Below are 15,549 nucleotides of genomic sequence, written 5' to 3' on the forward strand. Positions count from 1 at the left end.
CCAGCCTCAATTAAACCCAGCAAAAAAACTTCCACCGGGGGACCAAGCACCGCTTTGTAAGTTAAACTTAACCCACTCTGGCCTTTCCTGGTTTGGCTCCCTAAACTTTAAAATTAAAATTTAATTTGTGTCAGGGATCAGAGGCCACCAGGCCAACCCACTGAGCAGAAATCCTGCAGTGAAAAAGCCTCCACCTGCTGCAACGGTAATTATCTTTGGCCTTTTCTGCATGAAACACCTGAAACTATCATTTACTGAAGTACTATTTTGTTTTGTTTTGTTTTCCAGCCAATTGTCGTGAAGCATCCTGAGGCCTGGGAGAGACTCAAGACTCTCCCAACTGAGAAAAAGCCAATTCCCAAACGTAAATATTCCGAAATATCACCAATATCATCATTGTACTAACCATCTTATGAGAAATATGGGTTATTCACTTAATTTCAATCTAATGAGCAATAGAAAGAGAGCCAAGATCCCGATGATGAGAGACCAAATGTAGATATTTAGCTGTTTTCTCTTTGACAGCATTCCCCACTGCTGTGCAACGGACAGCCCAGAAACCTCCTGCTGCTGGATGTCCAGTAAGGATAAACCCACATGTGAGATGTTGAGAATGTTCTTTGTTTCAATGGTAACATCAATCCTGATCTTCTACCAGCCTCAAACATCCACCCCGCTTCAGGAAGAGTCAGAAAGAAACAGACTTCGAAGAGAAGCTCAAGAAGAGCGGAGGAGACAGGCAGATGTGAGTAGCACCTCTATGCAACAGTGATCTCTTTGTCTTTGTGGAGGAAAGGTCATTTAACAGCTCTTCTCCTTTATCCTTTTTCTCACAGTTAAATGGGTTTGACCTCAACCTGCAAGCCAGAGTCATGGAGGAATTTGAGAGAGCTTATTTTTCATGTGAAACACCTTTTTACTGTGATCTACTGTATTGATGTATTGTATTTATTATGGTTACCAAAGATTAAAATGTTGAATAGTAATAGTGTTGGCTGATTTTTATTCGAGTAGATGCTCACCCTGCATTTTTTTTTCTTTAGCGTTCCGATTGTAAAAGTGTCTTGGAATGTCTTTGCAGATTAGACAGTGTTAAAGCCCATCACCGCCAAAACCAGTGTTCCATTTAACTCTTAATAATTATCTGTTAGGCTTGCATTATCTCAAGCCAGGAGGGTTTTTTATTTCCTCAGATTAATGATAACTGTTAATAGGTCCAACCGACGCTACCAACCAATCAGATAACTTGAATTTGAGGAGTCTCCCTGCTGCTTTTCTATGGCTGCATTAAAACTAATGTTATCTGCAGCAAATCATAAATAAAATGTAAAGTCCTGCACAGTGTTTTAGACTAGTAAAGTTCATGTGGGAATGGTGGACGGTTTGGGCAGGGTTGATGGCAAATGAGGAGTGGGGGGGCACCTTTGATAGGTTTTGCAGGGTAGGCACCAAGTGGTGGTTATTAATCCGTCGTGTGTGTGGGGCCTCACCTGACCACTTTGGTTCCGCCCCTGATGGCCTGCATGTCCACGCTACAGGAGCCATTTGATTGTGAGATCAGGTTAATTTCAGAAAACTCAGCCTATTAAAAAAGAAAACACAAGTTGCTTTCAAAACCAGTGTATGGCAAGGACAGTAAATAATTGAAAAAAAGATAATTTGGAACAATTATAATCACATTTCCCAACCACCAATAATTGTTCATAATATGCCAAACTAAACGAATACTTCAAAGGTCCATCCAGCGCCTCACTGGTTGCTATGACGATATAATCATGTCTGTCTGACGAGCATAGTGGAGGAGACCCACATCAGTCTTTATAAAGCTAATAAATATGCCTCTGAAAGGCATATTTATTCACATTAGGATTAATATACAAAGAAAATACAGTAAATATGCCTTTGAGAAGGCGTAATTTTATCCCGTCGAAACATGACCATGTAAACACTTGCACTCCATAAATGCATCCAATAGTTAGGAGACTAAAACCACGTTCAGCTCAGGTGACAACAGATTTAAAATGGGGGGAAGTCTTTGCTAATCAGATTCTCAATCATACAGGTCATAGTTATCCAAGGTAGTTTTCTGTGTCAACTGGACTGTTTTTCTTCTCTTTTGAAGACATTTCGCCTTCTATCTATATTTTCAAGCTCTGTCCCCAGTTAGTTCAGAACAGAAGAAGCCTTCTGGATAGAAAAGAGAAGAAGAACAGTCTTCAAAAGAGAAGAAAAACAGTCCAGTCGACACAGAAAATTACCTTGGATAACTAATCATAAGTTGAACTGCAAGCGTGTAACGCTACATACTGGACAGCTGTTATGAAATATTTCCATGCATATAATTAATATAGCCTTTTGGTATTCCCGGTTGACCATATGGTCATATTTTTGTGCATATATTTAAGTTTTACACCATCTCAACAAAATAATCTCTGTCTGTGAAACGTGCATGGTGTCTGCTCATACTTCCCATTCATGCCTCCCAGAGGTTCTAAACCTTTTAGAAAAGATTCTGCAGCATCGCAGCTATATAAAACATGTCTAGTAATTTACCTGCTCCACTTTGATGTCATACTCCCCGAGGACCTTCTTGCCCCGAAACACTTTGGCCCTGCAAAGGAGAAAAAAAGGTTTAGGTTGTATCCACGCTGTGAGTGTGCTGCCCTCTACTGGGCAAATGAGGGAGGACAGAAAAGTGTTTACGCTTCCAGTTAACGGAACAAAATGATCTGGGACGTCTTCTTTGGCACGCTGTCAACAGATCAATAGACGAATTGCACAGCAATCAGCCAAACATTGAAACAAGAACAGATCAACACCAGAGGAGTTTGGCCATTTAAAGTGGACCCCGACAGAAGTGCAGTCATCTATCTCCATCCCTTTATTTTTTGAAACAATTCCATTCAAATAATTCATCACCAACAAGAAGCAGCTGTTGGCTCCGCACCATGTGGATGGGTCCTTCCATGCCATCTCCCAGGACATTGTGAAGCAGCTTGTTTGCCTGGTCCATTAACTTCAGACCATCTGTCAGAGGAATCTCACTGACGCCTCAAACGACAATCAATGCCCCGATAAAATATGTGACGTCAACGGTCTGAGCGAGTTTCTGCAGGACCAGAATTATTAACACTGGGAAACGTAAACACGATCTAGATGTTTGCAGTGTCCAGGGGGGATGTATTGATCAAGCAGGAATATTTCAGCCTAATTATTTTCGACTAAAGCGTTTGTCGCTGCCATTAGAAGTGATATTTATTAGAATGACTGATGTGGGTCCACCTTTGTGGGTGCTGGGACTGGTTCATTGGGACTGGTTCGTTCATTTTCTTTCCCAAATGAAAAACAGAAGAGAAAATTAATCTTTTTGTTTATATCTATGTTGGCGAGCTGAATGTTGATGCAGTAGTAGGAATAATAACTTAATTATCTTGCAGTCGCCATACCTTCCCTATAAAAATGCTTTTTTTAATCATTGCAATATATATTACGGCCGCTAGATGTCACTAAATATTGGAAATATTACACACTACTCATGCACTACCAAACACTAATTATAGATCAATTATGAGCTTTCACGATATTTGTGATTTTAAAAACATACAACAAAAAAACTATGTACATATAGAGTATGTATGGTTATAAAACAGTTCCGACCAAGTGCTTCCATGATTGCTGACACAGAGCACAACCGTACTGGGACTTTTCACCGACAATATTACTCCGCTGTACAGACGTTCTGATAATCTTTAAATATTGTTACGTCAGCTGCGGAGCTATTTGTTTGGCGTAGCCGCATAAATTATTTAATGAGCTTACAAATCACAATATTTCGTGACTTCTTACTGTTAACTAACAAAATGCGCTTTTGTATAAACGAAAAACAATGATAATCTACGACCGAATTACGCCGGTGTTGATATTCAGATGATATTGCTTAAACAATACACTACATATAAAGATAATGACAATCCACAATAAGTTTTAAAAAACTAGTGTCTTGACAAAAAAATTGGAACTCAACTTCTCCTTATTAAAAGTGCTTAAAAATACCCTTCGGCTAGTGATTAAAATGAATTGTTTGGCTAATTTATTCATCAAATTATTCTATTAATAATTTAAATAACCAACTGGAGAATGCTGTGATCCACAAAAGGTGGTGCGTCTTCAGTCTCAAGGCTGACTCCCACTGATCTAATGATTTATTTTGTCAGCATGTGGGGGATATTAAATGAAAACTACAGCTCACACCAGATTAACCCGTCTGTTGAAATCACAGCTGCCATGTTCTCTTCCATCCACAGCAGGAAGAGGAGAACCCAGATTGTTGATAGCACAAAAGTCATCATCTGTGGTGGTTTGATGGCGCGTTAATGCCTGTAGCATGGATAAACGTCTACAACATCTGCGCCAGAAGCGCCGGAAGATACTGTACATAAATGCTTTGGAATAACAAGGCCAGTCGCATGGAAGTGTGTTTGTTCCTGCTTAGTGCTGCATAACAAAGAACTTGGAGTGAAGCAATCTGGACATTTCCATTAAAGCCGCAGTGCATTAGCAGAAAATTCTTTTGCTGTTTGTCGAGCGTACATGGGAGAAAGTTCTGTTCCTAAGGGTTATTCCATATCAGACATTTGAGAACTCTGTTTGTGCTCGGCTCTCTGAAGCTTTATTGAACCTTAAAGCTACCGGAGAGCATTCTGCTGAAACTAAGATTAGATAAATCCCTCCTCTTCAGCGCCGATAGTCTGTTGTGTCGATTGTCTTTTAGGGTCATTTGATGCAAACCCAATTTTCTCATTGATCTGTGGAGTCCGGGAGTCTGTGGCACCCACCAGCCTTTTGAAATCAATGCACAGGAAAAACCAGACGGCAAGGAGAGCGCTCACAAATCTCACCCTCCTTATAGCATCATTTCTATTCCCTGATTGATGGAATCTATACATAAAACTGAACAAGGCATCATGGGCATTCTAATATGATATAAAGTTGTACTGGAGGGCTGATAATTCTGTTGGGTCGAGGGCTTCTTTAATATTTTAGACACTTGTTCTCTTTGCTGCGGTTGCTCAGGCAACAAATCAGACATCTTACCACCTGCTCCCAAGTACAAGTAAGAGAGATAATAACCAAGTTTGAAAGGGCTGCCAGCTACAGGTCTGCAGGAAGGCTAATTATTTAACCGGCAGAGATATTCTTCCTGTAGGTGCAGTCAGACAATGTCAGAGCAAGATAATGAGTAGAAGCCATTAACTCCAGGGCCCAGGAGTCGCCCCATATTTGCACGTCACAGGATGTCATTGTTTAAAAGGGTTCTAGCAATTCTGTATAAAGAAAGATATACCCAGTTCTCATATAAGCATGTTTTTATTGATGTAAAGACTTCATGCAATTAACCAAAACAGCAGCAGCCCAAACATCTAGACAGAATTTGATCAAAATGTAACCCAAGCGACACAACTAGATCAATAGGCAGGAAGTGAAATGACCGCTGCATACTGAACAGCTGGCTGCTGTATACCCAGCAACAAAAGTCTGTGACGCGCGGCGCTGAGCAAAGGTAGCTGCGAAGAGGCTCAGATCTTCTGCTGTCATGTCAGGAAAAGGGAGGGAAGAGCAGGTTTACAGAAGTGGGGAGGTGGCTGGTGTGACCCCCAGCCCCCTGACTCAATACAGGAAGCAAAGATTGGATCAGTCTTTGACCGCAGAGGGTTAATGTTCCCTCTCATATTTGACTTTTAGCATCTGAGGACGGCGTACGGACGGAGCAAGCTGTGATTGGCTGGGTCGGCTGCACGTGCTCAGCACATAAAGTTCTCAGTCAGCGGCTCATCTCTTCTGCCCCGAAGTGAAGATGTCGCTTGAATTATTTAACTGTGGCACAGAAGGCTGCAACACCTTCTGTCATTCACTTCCCTCACTGTGTGTGTGTGTGTGTGTGTGTGTGTGTGTGTGTGTGTGTTTGTACTCTGTAATTTGACAGTTTTCTTCTTCTTGCCTCTTTATTCTTTGGTACCTCAGTGCTTCTCCATCAAAACTTGTGTATTTTTAATGAGCATGTTCCTCATCTTGACACGCTGTCTCCAGAAACAGATTTTGTACTGAAGATAAAGGAATTTAATAATGTCATTTTTTTGCAATTATTTTGCAATATGGCTTTGTTTTTTTTAAATTAAACTGATCAGTTGTTTCAGTGTCTTCATTTGGAAAACACTTGACTCCCAAAATAACCTGGTTCATCTGCATCCTGAGATAGAGTTAAAGATAAAAAGTCACCCGTCTTGTGTAAAACTCACTTGTTGCCTGTCAGCTATATAATTGATGCATCCCTGGAGAGGGAGATTGTAGGAGCTGCACAATCTCCAGGAGAAAATCTGTCTAAATTGCAGTCTGAAAAACCCAAAACAACTGAGTCATCCCTCAGCAAGGTGACTGCTTTAACCATGCTGAGGCAGAGTTTCACTGCAGCAGCACGGGAGGAAGATAAATCAAAAGCTGTCTTGGTTTGGCACAAATAAGACTTTTCATGCACCTCAACCAGACGGGCGTCTACTGATTGTCCTGTGCCTGCTGGGACGAGACGATTTCAGCAGTTTTGTTTCTACAAGCAGATTATAGTGAACTACAGTTTAGCTTTAAAGGTGCACAGCCACCTACGGAACAAAGATCCGGGCTCACAATAGCTGCTAGCTTATTTGCATGTAAAAATAGGAGTTGGCATGGATCATCTGGGAGACAGAAGAGCATCTGTGCACCTAAAACAAGCTTATGTGTGGGAAATGCCACTGTTAGCCATGTTCCTATGCCCATCTGCTAGATTTTCAAAGTTCTCAACTAATGAGTAAACCAATTAGCTCTTGTGGCCAAAAAATATGATTATACGTGAAACGCTGCAGCAAAAGCTCTGTGAGCTCTCTAAATTAGTGCAGAAACAACACTGGTGTTGATGGGGAGCTGCAGGCTGCTCACCTCCGACTGCTTCCTCTTTAGCCCGCTGGTTTGTTGGAAAGCAAGTCAGGCCGGGCGTCATGAACACGCCGTGGTTGCTCGTGGCTTCAATTTTAGAAATTTTAAAACACCCTTCCCACTATGGATAAACTGCAGTTACTGCATCCCCAACAGGCACTTGACGGCCATTAAAACCAGAATGGAGATCTACACTTCATCCTACTAGCCTCTAATTTCTGCATCACCCAGCCCTCCGTTTCACCCCTCCTCCCCCGTTTGTTAGCATATACACCGTGACATCGCTCATCGCCACGTAATGTGTTTGCACAATCGACAGCACAGCGGTTGCTGAATGCCGTGATGATGCTCGGCAGCGTTTTATGCGGCGTGTCACCGGCACCCCTGTTTTAGAGAGAGTAAGGGAGACATTTCCACAAGAGATGTCAGAGAAGGTGATTCGGCACGTGTCCACTGAGAGCTACGTAATTATCTGCTGCAGCCGCCGACACCATGCAGTCATGATAAGGTGGAGCAGCAGTGTTTGGATTTAAGTGAACTGCGGCTGGATTAAGTTATAGAAAGGCTGGCATCCATTTGGAGGGTTGTTTTAAATGGCTGGGCCATAAAAAGGAAATATCAGGGCCTGTTTTAGGGTGAAGCTACGCTGTGTACTGTTGGCACACGCCGCTGCGCTCCAAAGACTCGGCCGGAGGGAGACGAACGCTCCAACTGCACCGATGGTGGGAGGGGAACGCGGTGTATTATTCCCAGCAGGTGGAGCTACGACAGACTAACACCTGAGGACACCAGCGCCATCTTAAGAAGCTGGAGACGGCTCATCCTGGGCCCGTGGGGACTCTCTTAGACGGCCAGAAGTCCTTCACACGAACACGGACTGGAGCGAGAATATTTGAGTCTTGTTTGGCTACAGGAGGTACAGCACATAAAACAGCCTTGAATGACCTTTTTAACTGCATTAAAAATAACAAAGCAAGAAGAGCAAATATAGTCTTTCCATCCAAAATGTCACAGCAAAGCTTTGGTAGTTGCTCCATTACTCAGAAAACCCATTCACCTTTTCTTCCCAGCTATTGGCAGCTCACCAGACCTCTAACAAGCCAGGTCACTTTCTCAGTCAATACCTCAATGACTGTTTTTCCAGTTGCGGCACAAGCGTCTGACAGACTCCAGCCATGTTGAAAACACCTAAAATGGGGTTACAGGGAGACATAACGCTGGACATTTGCATCCTAATGAACGCTTTATTCGGGAAATTAATGCTCCCGTTAGCACAATTACAAAATTGAAATAATCCGTATGGCTGCCAAAATCCCACTTTAGAGTCACACCTGTGACTCTCAGCTCTCTGATGATGTAACGACACAAATGTCACCTAAATTCTGATTAAAATCCACAGATTATATCCTTCAAATGACAGACTTTCCATTAAACCGGATGATAAGATTACCATGCCTCAAATGTCCAAAAAAATGAATTGTTTAACAAAGCACTCAGTAATATAGACAGGAAGGAATTTTAAAATGGAGGATGAATGAAGGGAGGCCGTGTTCTTTCATTTGCAGTTATTACCACAGAATGTCCATGAATTGCTTCTTGCTTTCAATCATTTGGCACTCTTCTAAACCAGACCCGAACACCCAAAACCAGCGCAAGCGTCTGACATCATCATTATGGCAGCCGGCGTTTGGGCCTCTGTGCTGCCAATCCCAACGTTAGCTTTTAATTCACAGGCCTCAAACCTGATTTAAAAAACCTGATGTGGTGGCGCCAGTTACTGTACCCTCTTAATTAGAGGGTAATTTAGTACTATAGTTTCATTTATTAAAAAATAACAACAAAAATGTGTTAAGAGCTGCTTTTCTCTGAGCAGTTGATCTGCACAGCCTGTAGAATCACAGAAGCCATTTTTGTTGGGGTTAGAAGGGATGAAAACTGTCTTGTTAGTTCCCATTTATCACTCAGCCAGGACTAAAACAACCCTCCCACACACAGACAGAGGCACATGCATCATAGGCTTACACTTACATGCTTTTATTTTCCGTCCAGAGAATGGAGGGAGGGGGGTGTGTGTCAAAAATGTAGAGGTAAATGTGCGACTTGACGCACAGCTGGAAGCAAACAAGCGCATTTGCATCTCTCCACACAGCAGTGTACAAAGTGATGAATGTATCAATTTGTGTGTTTACATCTTTCTCCACAGCACACATGGATAATTGAACGATTCGCTCATTAATACCGTTTGGCTCGATGGAACGAGGCTGTCAGGGGTCTTGTCGGTGGGGTATTAACTCCTGCTCGTGGAACGTGCTTGAGCAGCGAGGCCCAGTGGGGCAGAAAGACCAGTATGCAGTGTGGCGTGATGATTACCACCCTGGAAATGATCGTGTCACAATGTGATCAAATCCAGAGTTGTTTTGATTAACGAATCGCGTGGAGAAACGTTGCCAAACACATATGATCCAGGTTATAATAATGTAAACGGGCTAAGCCTAAGCTAACACTCCTTCCATGAAGCACAGCATAGCATAAGACACTGATGAATAATGCCAAACTCCACTATGAGAATCGCTGCAGCACTTAAAGTGCAAATGCCATTAAACAAACTTTAGACAGTGAGTATTAGTCAATGTTATAAGTCAATTTTACACCATAAAACAAACTCATCAGGAAGGGAAAAGGTGAAATGACATTTGCCGGAACCCAAAAGTGGTTCCTGACATAAAAACACAGCCGCCATGACCTCTGTCGCTTTGTCCAGAGTAATTTCATCTCTCCTTTTGTAAAAGAGTCAGTTTGTTTCAGGGCTGTTTGGGATGTCAACCAACTCTATGCCAAACACTCCATTTAGGCTCGCAATGGGCAGCAACGTACTGCAATACAGTATTCCAACCATATAGGTTCTTTATTCCAGTAAAAATAGCACTACAGAATGCTCTCAACTGGGACCCAAAATGTGCTCAGGTGCTTGTGCTCTTTCATTATGTGCTTAAATCCTCTTTGACAGCCTGACCGACTTGTGTTCATGGGTCTAGTGTTGCTATTCCTTGTGTTTTTGACCCTGTGGTAGCTTTTAAGGGTGATGCTTAATGCTTTGGCCTGTTGTCTTCCTTTCAGACTGACAACCTGTATATCTGTATATCCACTCATCATTGGTGTCTTTATCCCACAGCGGCGTCGCCGGGGGCTAGAGCCAATTTCTGCTGCCTTTGGGCAGCGTACAACCTGGACAGGTTTACCAGCTCCTCTTGTATGTGACCAGAGGTTTTTATAAAATGATGTAATCGGTTTTGGAGATGTCTCATCACATCACAGACTAAACAGACGGCTAGTCCAGCGCACTGAGCTGGACGTGAAGCTTCGCCATTCAACAGTTCCACACGAGTTGAACAGGCAACACGAGTCATTCATGGTGGCGTTATAACTGAAAAGCTTAATAACAGGTTATCTGCATGCTCTGGGTCACCTGACCAGGCACACACAGCTGCTGTGAACATGTACGCACGTGCAAAAGGAAGAATTCCTGTCTGCCCTGAAACCTCTCGCTAGGTCCTCTCCACTGTCCTCCTACCGTTAGTGTGTGTGTGTGTGTGTTTGTGTGTGAGGGAGGGAGCTCATCGGGCCGTGACATGGCTGAGTGCCGCAGCCGTGGGGCAGTCATGTGACATGGTGCTCGGGCAGACGATGGCGACACGTGTCCGCGGGTCCCCGGTCACCATTCGGAGATTATTTTTAGGAAAATTCAACCTGTCCCCAACTGTCACGTCCTTGTCAGTCACACTCTGCTTCAGTGTCATGGCAACACACCTCATCTCTCATTCTCTCTGTTATGTTGACATTCGTTCAATTACATTATATTTCCTTGTTATGATGTGATTTTCAAAGACAATTTGTCCTTTGGCTCTAATTCATTATAGAACGCGATGTTTTATTAAACCGAATGTACCCTGTTATTAAAAATAACACCTTTGGGTGATATTGTTTTATGCTTCTTGTTGTCATCACCATTTTCACAGGTTTTTGTTCACAGGAAGTTCAAAATCTTTTATTCCCATTTGCAGAACTGTTTTGATTAAGAATCAATTGAAAACTATTCAACTAACAATGAAAATGCAGCATTTGCAGGATTTGTGATATCAAAGATTAACATAATAGTGTTTGTTCCATTGATCTCTGTCAGAAGAACACTATTCAAACATGTACTTTATCTCCCGGAGGATCAGACAAGATTAATCGCTCCTGATTTCTGACATTCTTGGGACTTGTAGCTATGCTAATTGCCTTGTTAATTGCCTGTTATTAAATTCAGACACTCTGCAGTGATTCTGAAGCATTCCTTATGAATATTCAGTCCCCTGAAGGATACCTGCATTCAGCCTCCTCCAGTGGATCCTCACAGTGACCTGATCTCTAAATGTCTGATTTTCCTAAGGTCACGTCACACAAACGGCAGCGAGTGAATCTATAATCCATTCACTTTCCCCTTTGATGACTGGAATGTTGACTTGAGCTGATATTTGTATCTGATGGAGATCCTTTTTACTCCGTTACAACCCACAAAGACTGAGTAAATATTTTAAAAAGCCCCATGCTGCCATAGTCAGCAGACATATTTTGTTGAAACAACAGCCTGAGGGGCAGAGACGTGCAGGTGAATATGGAGGCAGTTTCCCTTCTGCTCATCTGAAATCAGTCCATTAGCCCAGAAAAGCAATAAACCGTCACAAAGGACTGCTGCTGATTCTGCCTAGAGGGTCATCTGTCTCCAGTCAGGTAGCTTATCGCGAGTGCGACCTCCAGCTAAGAGCTATTCATGTTGAATCACAGTTTATCTTGGTTGGGGAACGTTGCTGATGGTGAGAGAGAAGCTAAACTGCTCTGTTTAATGAACGATGAATTCTCAGTATTGATCCACGCTTTTGCAGAAGGGTTCATGTGGATTCAGCCAATATTAATTTGGACCCCAGGGGGTGAGAGTGCCGGCTCTCTGAGGTCATCTCCATGTCTCCCTGTTGTTTATGACACTGCAACACCTGAAGTCCACTTGGCCTCCAGCAGATCTGCAGAGAGTGTAATCAGGAGAGCTTCCTGTTGTCCTTGTTGTCTGGGACCACAGTCAGTGGCTTTTAGAATCCAAATTTGAGGATTAAATCCAACCTCTGTGGAAGCTGTACCACCTGTGAGGGGAAATTTGCAAGCAGATGATCTAATGATGTGGCCAGAGGAGCCTCATTACCGCGAGTCTCGTGTTCTGCTGGTCGGATGTCGGTGTTTCGAGGATTTCTGAGGGGTCGGATGGGCTGAGCTGTTCTTGTTGGACAGTTTTTCACTCACATCACACAGGAAAGACAGAAGCAGCACGAAGCATCAGTGTGGGTGTTTGAGACGTGCTCAAGAGGGAGGATAGTTTCTGGTCACGACACACACACGCACACACACACACACATACATATATATACACACAAATACACACTTACATATGTGTTTGCATAATGCTCATCCAGTTCTGTAAGCCGAATCATAAAAGGGTTTTGAGACATCATGTGACTGTTCAGCAGAGCAGCGTGTTAAACACATGAATTTGCATGACTGAATACGCTCACACGTGCCTACCGTACATCTGCACCCAGATCCACATCTACAGCCAGAACTACCTGCGAAGGCATCTGCTGGAACCCTGAGAGCGATGGATTGAGCCGCTTCAAAATCCCGACCTCAGCTCCGTCCAAAACAAACTGGACGGTTCTGTTGTCTGTTCAAACAAAAGCCTGTGGTTCGAGTTGCAGAGGACACGAGGAAGCGTTGGTGTTGATGTTCCCTGAACAGCTGCGAGAGATGGACCAACCAAACGTTCCGCTTTAAAATGGACCAAAGCAGTTAGACTCACTCTGATATTTGTTTTGCTTTGGTGCAAAACGCTGCATATTTCATGAGCATTCTGAAATGAAATCATCCTCGGAGGCAACAACATTTCTAGAGTTTCAGATCTGCCGTGTAGTCTAATAAGCGAGGCCATTTGAAATATATGGAACATTGTAGTCTCATTTTCACACGCTGCCAAGATGACACCAGGGTGTTCTACCATCACTCTGTGTGTGTTTGCTGTGTATACCAACGGGTGCCGTTGGAGCATATTGCATCTCCAAATCAGCAGATTCACGCCGAACCCATCACACCACGCTTTGCAGCCCAAGCGAGGAGAGAAACTGAGTATAGGCTCCGCTTGTTGTTTTTCATTTAGATAATAAAGGAAAGCAAGATTATCACTATGATAAAAAACATATAAAGGAAATAAAACAAATCAGCCAATTACTGATGCGACGGTCCTTTTGCTGTCCTCCTTTTCTTTGTCCTAAACTCTGGTGTTCATTTCCCATCTGTTTCCATGGTTATGATGTCATTGCAGCAGAAATAAAATAAATCACCTGTGTGACTGGAGGGTATCGGAAATTTTAGCCGGTTTAGTCATTTCTTAAGCACAGCTTTGCTGGACAACTACAGGGCCGGAGGAGGAAATGTATTAATGACACATTTATCTGCAGCAGTGTAATATAACAGCAGCCCAGAAACACAAATATATACCTGTGGGCCACCGAAGTAGTCAAATAAATTCCATTTCATGCAGCGGTGCAGCTGCTAAAGACCTCATAAGCAGGCGGAGCCGCTGCTCCCTGGCTCCATTTGTTCCCTTTAGTGCTGCTGAATGACAGATTGATCACGGCAAAGCTCACTTTCATCAGGGTTCACTTCAGAGGCAGAACCGAACCGTACGCCGTCATCCACACTGTCACTGTTTAGGCGCGAAACCATTTTCGACGCTAAATTTAGAAAACGCTGAAGAACAGATGGAGATGGGTGCAGGAATGCGTGGAGCTCTGCATATACAGTGTAAGGCCATTATCAAAACCACTTCATCTTCAGTGAGACGCTCTGTCTGGATCATACTGAAGTCAATGAGGGTTTTCAGATACAGATGAGGTCCGCGAGGCCTCTGATGTGATTAATGATGATGGCTTTCCTCTGTGTGACAACTTAATATTAGTCACAAAAAACAGCCAGGAGCCGCACAAATAAATTCTATATTAAAATCTAAAATGCACATAAATTGACAATTTCACAGAAAATGAAATACAAACAGACGAAACAGCCATGAAAATGGATGTCTGAGAGCCATTCCAAAGAAAATACCACCATCTTATCTGACCTTTTGTGTAAAATTAAGTCCCGAAAAAGTGCAAGCGTACAAACAACTGTGAGCTGAGTGAGTCGGCCGGTAGCTCAGAGTGGTGTTGGATCGCAATACCTCCTGTATGTAGCTGCCGATCCGCGTGTTCGTTGAATGAAGACTTCGAGAAGTAAAGTACCAATTTCAAAATGTATTTAACAATAGAATCAATTCCAGACACAAATATTACAGAGCTCCGGGCCAGTTCATAACCCTAGCAACAACAGAGTCAATTGTCAGGGCATGAAGTCTGACAAGCTAACTATCCCTTGGCCCAGTCCTTTATAGTCACACACATGCAAATTCACAATGTCCATGCAATCCCCCGCTGAGATGTCCCCGTCCTCTTCCTCCAGTCCCTTTGGTGTTGGTAGAGTTCTTCTCTTCCATTGTTTTCCCAGGCCAGATCCCATTCTTCATGCAAATGTGATCATCATCAACCCCCCTGATGTCCTGTTTACAATGAGTGTTTGACACCCCCTGCCTGACTGGCTCCTGAGATAACAGTAGATCAAACAACAATCCTGCAAATGTCTCTGTTCTTAATTACATTTAGTCTACCTTGCCTAACTTCTAAGGGAAGACAGGAACATATGGTGAAACACATAACAACAAGATAAAGACAATTCTCAACAGTGGCTTTACATCTATCTGCAGTAATCCGTCGAAGGATGAGGAGCCTCTCATTACATGGACTGGGCTGACAGTGAGAGCGAGCTGCTCCGGATCGTCGTCAGGGGAGCAAAAGTCGGGAGCTGAACTTGTTATTGAGCAGAAGCGGCTCATGATTATGGATGGAGTGTGTTCCCTTTGACTGAACTCACCTTTTGCCTGTTGTCTCCTGCCCTCCCTCCACAGCTCATCAGTACATCTTTTCTCTTCCCTCTTCCCTCTTCCTCTGTTATTTCATGTACCGGTACTCCTCTTCAAAATTTCCGATACCCTCCAGATTCCCAGCCAGATTACAAAGGTACCAGCCACTACTGTAGCTTAATGAGGAGGACAGACCTCGCAAAACCCAAAACCTTCTCTCCTCACAGCTCAGGGTCTGTCTCAATTCTGTTGTCAGCCTTGTGTTCAATGACTAATCGCTGCATGCTGGACAGGAAAAAGAGACCTGAATGGATCACTAGTGGGCTGATCACATTACAGCATGTTTATGCTCAGCACAAATGCTTATTGTCATTTAGACCTCCTGAAGTGGCACATCATCCCCTCAACCTAGTAACCATATGCAAATAATATGAAGTTCAAGTGTGTGTCTGCATCAGCTGCACGAACAGCACGACACCAGGTTTGCACGGAAGGGACAGATCTGGCCGGGCCGGCTCGGCCGACAGCATCCGAAGACATAAAAA

At 43.3% G+C, this 15,549-nt stretch overlaps 1 protein-coding gene across 1 annotated transcript in view; it reads right to left on the reverse strand.

Annotated features, from left to right (window-relative positions):
* syn2b (synapsin IIb) overlaps window positions 1–15,549 on the reverse strand; it is a 42,026-nt gene that overhangs the window by 19,143 nt on the left and 7,334 nt on the right. The window contains exons 2-3 of the mRNA XM_029827428.1: window positions 2,554–2,611; window positions 1,491–1,582 (exon numbers count right to left, since the gene is read on the reverse strand). Coding sequence (XP_029683288.1) covers window positions 1,491–1,582; window positions 2,554–2,611 — 150 coding nt within the window. The remainder of the gene's footprint in view (window positions 1–1,490; window positions 1,583–2,553; window positions 2,612–15,549) is intronic.

This window comes from Takifugu rubripes, chromosome 19, assembly GCF_901000725.2.
Source record: "Takifugu rubripes chromosome 19, fTakRub1.2, whole genome shotgun sequence".
NCBI classification, from domain to species: Eukaryota; Metazoa; Chordata; class Actinopteri; order Tetraodontiformes; family Tetraodontidae; genus Takifugu; species Takifugu rubripes.